We start from the raw sequence: 9,247 nt of genomic DNA on the forward strand, positions 1-9,247 counted from the left end.
ACTGGACAAAGACACACATCTTGGAAAGGATACACAGCTGGTCAAATATACTCAACTAGACAAGGATAAAGAGCTGGGCAGAAGTGCACAGCTGGGAAATGGGGGGAAAACTGGTTAAAGTGCACAGATTTCCAATGATAAAGAGCTGGCTAAAGGGGCACAGCTGGGAGAAGAGCCATAACTGACCAGCAAGACACAGCTGGAGGTCTCCACCCACACAGATTGTGTCAAACCTGCCCCAGCCTCTGGCAAATGTGGGAAAGGAAGGAAAGGGAAATGTTTGGGGAGGAGTTGTGTAAACGGGCCAGGTGAGCAGAATGGAATTATGCAAATGAGTGAGGAAGTGAAATGTGTGTCCGGAGGGAGCAGGCAGTTCTGGGGACATCAGCAGAGATCCCCGCTCCTCCACGCGTGTATTTAAGGAGCCCGTCCTCAGTAGCCCGGCACACCAGCTCAGCAGAGCACTACAGTCGCTTCCGAGATTTCAGGTAGGGTGCACCTGGCCGCGAGTTCGAGTCCCGCTCCCCGCCTCTCGGGCACCGTTAGAATCGTCCTCTGCTTCTCTCCCTGCAGACTCTGCCCGACTCGCTCGGTCTTTCCAGCGGTTTCTCTATTTATATTCCAGTGCACTGCGCCGCCTGTTTTCCAGCTTTTCAAACTAACCTCGTTCTCCCATCCTCATCTTTAACATGTGAGCCAGAGGGGTGGGGAACGGGATAGAAGCCGAGATTTCGGCGCACGTCGGGTCCGGAGGGATGTGACCCGATGATATTTGAGCTGTGATTTGGCTGTTTCTGGGGTGGGATTGTGTTTGGACTGGAACTGGGATTGGTTTATTATGATCACAGGTACTGAGATACAGTGAAAAACTTGTCTTGCTCGCTGTTCACACGGTGCATTGAGGTAGAACAAGGGGAAACACCTTCAGAATGCAGAACGAAGGGTAACAGCGACAGTGTCATGTTTATTCCTCTCCATAGATGCTGCCCGTCTGCTGAGATCCTCCAGCACTCAGTGTGTATGGCTCTGGATCTCCAGCACCTGCAGAGTCTCGGGTTCACCGTGGCGTTCAGAGCGCACACGGACCGCTCCAGGCTCGGCGGTGAAGCCGGTGGAGTTGAGGTCTCTGTGATGCCAATGGCCGGTGCGAGGGGCTCCTGCTATCTGTCCTACGCCTCGCTCAGACACCGCTCCCTGCCGTCGCTCCTGTGCACCCACTGACCGGACCGTGTCCCGTCTCTGTTGCAGGTTCCTCGCTGCTTCGCCATGCGGACTCTCGGCGCTGCCTACACCCTGGCTGCCTTGCTCAGTTGCCAGCTCTGGGCTGTGACCGTCCACGGAAGGAGCCTGACCTTCGGCCAGTGCACGCTGACGGCCAGCATGACTGAGATCCAGCAAGCCTTCCTGGATATCAAGCAGGCAATAGTAAGTAGGAGCGGTCCTCCACCGCCTGCTCTTGTACTGAACTGGCGACTCGGGTAGATGGCGTGGGCAGGAAGGCCGAGACACGCTTGTGTTCATCGGTCGGGGCGCCCAGTATAAAAGTCAGGAAGGCATGTTTCAGTTGTATTAAACTTTGGTTCGGTCTCATTTGGTGTAAACTGTATGTAGTCCAAGTTCAGTTGATTCTCATTCAACCCTATACTCATGTATACCACCAAATGAAACAACGTTTCTCCGAACAAAGGTGTACACAGACATACACATAAAGTAATATTACTACAGATAAATTATCAAATAATAGATTCATTCACTGCATAAGTTAAAGTAATCAGTATAACACCAACAGCGTGATGAGACCTGGGTGGTGGTCGAGAGTTCAGAGATCTTACGGTCTGAGGGGATGTACAGGAACGGAGGGATAAAGATCATGTACAGACAGATGGGATTTAGTTTACTTTGTCATCCTGACATTGTGGGCCGAATAGCCTCAGCCTGTACTGTTCTGGGTTCCGTGGACGGTTACCCATTGTACATCGGGAAAGCTAATCACCAGCTCCAATTTTGCCTCGACAGCAAGCTGAAGATGAAGCGGACGACATCAGGGTTCTGAGCAGATCTATATTCCACAGCATCCAGGTGTGTATTGTCTGGCTGTACCTTCAGTACCTGTTCACCCACCATTCCTTCTCCCAGTGACCGATGCGTTATCTGCTTCACGATGTTGGCACTGGGTTATCATCTCCTGCAGCACATCGTTAGATGTTGCAATGTCTGAGATTTCAGCTCCCTAACCCCATTTGTCTTCTCCTCCCCAGGCACAGGAGAGCTGCTGTTTCCTGCGCCACATGCTGAGGTTCTACGTGGAGACAGTGTTCAAGCACCACACCCCATCCAGCCCCCTCATGGAGAGGAGGACCAGCAGCCTGGCCAACTACTTCCTCAGCATGAAGATCCTGCTGCGACAGTGTGTAAGTACTGACAGCAACCCCCACGCTCTTTAATATTCGGGGGCAGGGTCACATGTTCCATATCAGGAGGGTTGCTGGAGTTGTGGATGGTGGAGAAGGTTGTCATAGATTGCAATGGAATATTGATCAGATGGGCTGAGAAGTGACAGAAGGAGTTTAACCCATTCAGGTGTGAAGTGATGCTCTTTGGAAGGTTGAACTTGAGGCAGAATGCAAGGTGAGTGGCAGGAGATTTAGCAGTGTGGAGGGACAGAGACATCTTGGAGCCCATGTCCATAGATTTCTCAAGGTTGCCATGCAAGCTGATAGAGTTGTTAAGAAGGTGTTTGGTGTGTTAGTTTAGGGGATTGAGTTCGAGAGCTGGACACTCTATAATGTTACACCTCGATAAAACTCTGGTCAGAGTGCATTTGGAATATTGTGTTAACTTCAGGTTGCCTCATTATAGAAAGGATGTGGAAGCTTTCGAGAGGGTGCAGAGGAGATTTACCAGGATGATGCCTGGATTAGAGAGCATGTCTTATGAGGAAAGTTTGGGTGAGATAAGATTTTTCTTCCTGCAGAGAAGGAGGATGAAAGGTGACTTCAAACTTCAAACTAAATTTATTATCAAAGTACATTTATTTCACCATATACAACCCAGAGATTCATTTTCTTAAAGGCATCTATAGAATAATAACCATAATAGAATCAATGAAAGACTGCATCCAACAGAGTGGACAAATAACCAATGTGCAAAAGGCAGCAAACTGTGCAAATGGAAAAGAGAAAAAAATAATGAATAAGCAATAAGTATTGAGAACATGAGAGGAATATTCCTTCAAAGTGAATCCATCGGTTGTGGGAAGAGTTCAGTGATGGGGTGAGTGAAGTTGAATGAAGTTACCTCCACTGGTTCAAGAGCCTGATGGTTGAGGGTGTAATAATTGTTCCTGACCCTGGTGGTGTGGGTCCTGGGGCTCCTGTACCTTCTTCCTGATGGTAGTAGCGATAGTGTTTTGTGTACTTGTGCTCAATGAAGAGGGAGTCTTTACCCGTGACTTTACCAGGACCTGATGCATGCGTACAAGATAACAAGAGGCATAGAGCAAGTGGATAGCATGAGACTTTTACCCAGGGCAGAAATGGTAAATATGAGGGGGCATAATTTTAAGGTGACTGGAGGAAAGTACAGAGAAAAGTATGGAGTTAAGCTTTTCGCACGGAGTGTGGTGGGTGTGTGGAACGTGCTGCCAGGAATTGTGGTAGAGGCAGATGTATTAGGAAAATTTACAAGACAATTAGCTGGGCACATATATGATCGAAAAATGGAGGACTATGTGGGAGGGAAGTGTTAGATTGATCCTGGAGTAGGTTAAAATGTTGGCACAACATTGTGGGCTGAAGGGTCTGTACTGTTCCATGCTTTATGTTGCTGTGCTGTTACTGGTAATGTCACTTTTGGGGTGCTTGCTGGTGGGCAGACCCTTCACTCACTCTCACCTTCTTCACTGGGCAGCACGAAGAGATGAAATGTCATTGTGGAGAAGAAACTCGAGAGAAGATCAAACTGATCCACAACACCTTTGAAAAGGTTCGTTGCTGAGACTTATTCTCATTAACATGGCAAAGGCAAATTTGTTTTGTAACTTCCAGTAATTATTATGTCTTACACTGAATTTTTTCTGTAATGTAACGTCCGTGATAATGCACAATTATGAGGGGTATAGACAGGGTAAATATAAGGAGGCTGAGGTTGGGTGAGACAAGAAGAAGAGGTCATACATTGAGTGTGAAAGATGAAATATTTGAGGAGGACCTGAGGGGAACTCCTTCAGTTGGAGGATGGTGTGAGTGTGGAATGAGATGGCAGCAGACATGGTGGATGGAGTTTCATTTCAACACTTGAGAGGTTTGGATCAGTAAATGGATGGGAAGGGTACGGAGGGCTCTGATCCATATATGGGTCATTGGGACTAGGCAGAATAACGGTGTAGCATGAGAAGATGGGCTGAAGGGGCTGTTTCTGTGCTGAAAATAAAAGAATTAAAAGGGAAAGGACACTAGTATGAATATTTCACAACTCTTGGGAATGTCTCACACTGCTTTCCAACAAAATCAGTATTACTATTGAAGAAACTCACCAACAGGTTCATACCCAGTAAGCTGTGACAATCAGCAAGGCAATAGGACACTCTAGTAAGGAGGCAGGCTGCCTTGCCTGGGGTGTCTGGAGAGTGTTTCCTGTACTAACCAACAGGTCTGTCCATTTGCAGATGGAATTAAATGCTGCAGCTGTTAAAGCGATTGGTGAGATAGACATTCTAATCAACTGGATGCAACAGCACCACCACAATTAAGCTGAGAGTTGGGCCAGAAATTGCCAAGATCCTCCCATGGAACTCTTATGTCATCATTAATTTGAAATAGTTTTTGTAAGTTCTTGACTCCTCAGTCTTATGGGTAGATTCAAATGTTTTATATTTGAATTATTTTATGTCCGGTTTTGCTACGTTACCCACAGTCTGCTCAGTGTAATGGACAGCAAGCATTCTTTGAATGATCAGTAAGATGTTGAATTTTTAATCCAACACATATGTGACATTGAAACTTTAAAAAAAACTCAGAAGATGCTGGATATCAGAACTTAAAATGCAGAAAACTCTCAGCAGGTCAGTCAGCATCTGCGGAACGAAAATCTAAGTTAATTATTTAATGGAACTGCGGAAGGGTCTTTGACTCTGCATTTCTCACATGTATTGATACTGATTGTAATGGATATTGATTTCTGCAGACGCTCCATATTTAGTTTGCAAGAACACGTTTAACATATTGTATCTCATGTCTTCACGTGAGTAGCACCCAGTAAGTACATGTTGTACTGCTTATTATCTGTCAGGTTGCTGCAGTCAGTAACTGTCAACATAAACATATTGTTTCAGACCTCAACACGTTACAGTTTGTGATGTTCATATTGAAATAAAGTGGTGTTCATTTTTCAAATCTCTGTGTTGGTTAGTATTTTTCAACAAGACACTTTACATTTAGTCACTGATTTAATATTGTCACATGTTCAATGGTTCAGTTTAATATCAGAGAATGTATACCATATACAACCTGAGATTCTTACTCAAAACAGACATCCCCGAAACAGATAAACTCCAACGAATGAATGACAGAAAATGTTCAAACCCCAAATGCCCCTTCCTCCCCCTGCACAAGCAGCAACAAAAGCATCAACCCCCCTCACTCGCTCCAGTAAAAGCATCAACCCCCCCTCACTCACTCCAGTAAAAGCATCGGCCCCCCCTCACTCGCTCCAGTAAAAGCATCGGCCCCCCCCCCTCACTCGCTCCAGTAAAAGCATCGACCCCCCCTCACTCGCTCCAGTAAAAGCATCGCCCCCCCCTCACTCACTCCAGTAAAAGCATCAACCCCCCCTCACTCACTCCAGTAAAAGTATCGACCCCCCCCTCACTCGCTCCAGTAAAAGTATCGCCCCCCCCTCACTCGCTCCAGTAAAAGCATCGGCCCCCCCCTCACTCGCTCCAGTAAAAGTATCGACCCCCCCCTCACTCGCTCCAGTAAAAGCAACAACCCCCCCTCACTCGCTCCAGTAAAAGCATCAACCCCCCCCTCACTTGCTCCAGTAAAAGCAACAACCCCCCCTCACTCGCTCCAGTAAAAGCATCAACCCCCCCCTCACTTGCTCCAGTAAAAGCATCGCCCCCCCTCTCACTCGCTCCAGTAAAAGCATCGACCCCCCCCCACTTGCTCCAGTAAAAGCATCGACCCCCCCTCACTCGCTCCAGTAAAAGCATCGGCCCCCCCTCACTCGCTCCAGTAAAAGCATCGGCCCCCCCCTCACTCGCTCCAGCAAAAGCATCGGCCCCCCCTCACACACTCCAGTAAAAGCATCGGCCCCCCCTCACACACTCCAGCAAAAGTATCGGCCCCCCCTCACTCGCTCCAGCAAAAGCATCGGCCCCCCCTCACACACTCCAGCAAAAGTATCGGCCCCCTCCTCACTCGCTCCAGTAAAAGCATCGGCCCCCCCCTCACTCGCTCCAGTAAAAGCATCGGCCCCCCCTCACACACTCCAGCAAAAGTATCGGCCCCCCCTCACTCGCTCCAGTAAAAGCATCGGCCCCCCCCTCACTCGCTCCAGTAAAAGCATCGGCCCCCCCTCACACACTCCAGCAAAAGTATCGGCCCCCCCCTCACTCGCTCCAGTAAAAGCATCGGCCCCCCCCCTCACTCGCTCCAGTAAAAGCATCAACCCCCCCCTCACACACTCCAGCAAAAGTATCGGCCCCCCCTCACACACTCCAGTAAAAGCATCGGCCCCCCCCCTCACTCGCTCCAGTAAAAGCATCGGCCCCCCCTCACACACTCCAGCAAAAGTATCGGCCCCCCCTCACTCGCTCCAGCAAAAGCATCGGCCCCCCCTCACACACTCCAGCAAAAGTATCGGCCCCCTCCTCACTCGCTCCAGTAAAAGCATCGGCCCCCCCCCTCACTCGCTCCAGTAAAAGCATCGGCCCCCCCTCACTCGCTCCAGTAAAAGCATCGCCCCCCCCTCACTCGCTCCAGTAAAAGCATCGGCCCCCACCTCACTCGCTCCAGCAAAAGCATCGACCCCCCCCTCACTCGCTCCAGTAAAAGCATCGGCCCCCCCCCCTCACTCACTCCAGTAAAAGCATCAACCCCCCCTCACTCGCTCCAGTAAAAGCATCGGCCCCCCCTCACTCGCTCCAGTAAAAGCATCGGCCCCCCCCCACTTGCTCCAACAAAAGCATCGACCCCCCCCCCACTTGCTCCAGCAAAAGCACCCCACCATGCAAGCAATAGCACAGCCCCCTGAGACTGCATCAAAAACGTCTGTCCATCCCAGCCCTTCGCCATCTCAGACAGGCTCTCGCTCTCACAAGCGAGGGAGAGAGTGATATCGCTCCGGCAACAGCAGAATTACATGTCCAATGTACAAAAGCACAAGCTCCTTACAGACAGTCAGAGGATTTGAACCCAAGTCACCAGAGCTGTGAAAGTGTTATGCTGACCCCTATGCTACAATGTCACCTACATTACCATGAAAATCACAGAAAATAAATAAGTAGAAAATCGATGTTATAGGACATAGAACACAGGAAACTACAGCCCTTCGGCCCATGATATTGTGCCGACCTCTTAACCTACTCTAAAATCAATCTAATCCTCCCTTCGTTCATTAGACAGGCTCTCTCATCCAGGCAGCGTCCTGGTGAATCTCCTCTACACCCTCTCGAAAATCCATAGTTTTCCTGTCATGAGACAACTAGAAGTGAACACCTCCAAGAAGACCACAACCTTGCCGTTGGGTTTGGAGGCTTGTGTGCCTCACTGACCTGAAGGGTTATGCTGGCTGAGGTCAGGGCTTTATGCCTTGGCTCTTGGTAGGGTCAGCCATGCCAAACAGGTCAAAAGGTAGCAGGCCAGACTAAGAGTGGTCCATTAGTACTCCAAAAAAAATTGTTACAGAAACAGCAATGAGGAATCCTATACCTATCTGCGAAGGTATTTTGTCAAGGACAGACAGAGATGGTGGACTTCATTGCTGCCCTAATCGTCATCAATGCAACTTCCTGGTGAATATCCTCTGCATCCTTCCTATGATGGGTGCCACGGTTAGAACGACACTGTTATAGGAAGTGCTGTTGGAGTTCAGCAATCGATTCCAATGTCACCTGCAAGGAATTTTACGTCCTCTCTGGAGAATGCATGGGTTTTCACCAGGTCTCCTCCCACAGTCCAAGGACGTACATGTTAGTTGGTTAACTGGTCATTGTAAACTGTGCCAAAATTAGACAAGGGTTAAATTGGGTGTTGCTGGGCAGTGTGGCACAAAGGGCCGGGAGGGCCATTTCCAAGCTCTATCTCAGTAAGAAATTTTTAAAAACTGAACACAATTGAACCCAGTTCACTGGCACTGTAATAATGTTACACTAACCGTGCCACCATGTTACAGTTATAATCATAGAAAATAAATGAACAGAAAATCAGTGTTTTAGGACATAGGACACAGAACATTACAGCAGACTACAGGCCTTTCGGCCTATGATATTGTGCTGACTTTTTAACCTACTCTAAAATCAATCTAACCCTTTCCTCAAACACAAGGTAAGCTCTCTAATCTAGGCAGCATTCTGGTAAATCTCGTCCGCACCCTCTCTAAAGCTTCCACGTCCTTCCCATAATGAGGCGACCAGAACTGAACATAGTACTCTAATTATGGTCCAACCAAGGTTTGAAGCATGTTTTTGTTGTTTTGAAGATTTTTATAATTCAAAGTTTTTGCAACTTTTCCCACTTTTTTTGAGAGTATTTCCATGCAATAGCTGAGAGCAGCTTTTCCAGATAGACGACACACACGATGCTGGAGGAACTCCGCAGGTCAGGCAGACAGAATGTGTCTGGTTGAGACCGCTCATCAGGACTGAATGATCAGAGGGAAGGTAGGCCGTAGAAAGAGGTGGAGGAAGAGCTGGCAGGTGATAGGTGGATTCATGTGAGGATGGTGATAGGCAGATGGAGGGGGGAGAGTGAGAATAGTGACTGAGGCTGGGTAGTGATGGGTGGATCCAGGTGAGGAGGAGTGATAGGCAAATGGATGTGGGGGGGAGTGGGAATGAAGTCAGAGACTGAGAGGTGGATCTAGGTGGGGAGGAGTGATAGTCAGATGGAGGAAGGGAGGTGAGAACAGCAACAGAGTTAGGGAGGTGGTGGGTGGAAGTGGGAAAGGGATCTGATAGGAGAGGAACCAAATGAGGGAGGTGAAGAGGGCAGATGGGATCAGAAGAGAGAGGGGAAATGTAAATGTA

General features: G+C 48.6%; 1 protein-coding gene across 1 annotated transcript; it reads left to right on the plus strand.

The window, feature by feature from the left end:
* The first annotated feature begins 1,218 nt into the window (after window positions 1-1,218).
* LOC140717070 (interleukin-20-like) lies at window positions 1,219-2,444 on the plus strand. Its single transcript, XM_073030251.1, has 3 exons — window positions 1,219-1,425; window positions 2,017-2,079; window positions 2,259-2,444. Exons 1-3 carry the CDS (start codon window positions 1,267-1,269, stop codon window positions 2,442-2,444), a joined length of 408 nt encoding a protein of 135 aa, XP_072886352.1. The 5' UTR covers window positions 1,219-1,266.
* The last annotated feature ends 6,803 nt before the right edge of the window (window positions 2,445-9,247 follow it).

Source organism: Hemitrygon akajei, chromosome 27 (assembly GCF_048418815.1).
Source record: "Hemitrygon akajei chromosome 27, sHemAka1.3, whole genome shotgun sequence".
Lineage (NCBI taxonomy): Eukaryota > Metazoa > Chordata > Chondrichthyes > Myliobatiformes > Dasyatidae > Hemitrygon > Hemitrygon akajei.

Coding starts and splice junctions, on each gene's coding strand:
- LOC140717070 (XM_073030251.1), top strand. CDS start 1,267: ATGCGGACTCTCGGCGCTGCCTACACCCTGGCTGCCTTGCTCAGTTGC. Junction 1,426..2,016: donor TGGATATCAAGCAGGCAATA/GTAAGTAGGAGC, acceptor TTGCCTCGACAG/CAAGCTGAAGATGAAGCGGA. Junction 2,080..2,258: donor CTATATTCCACAGCATCCAG/GTGTGTATTGTC, acceptor TCTCCTCCCCAG/GCACAGGAGAGCTGCTGTTT.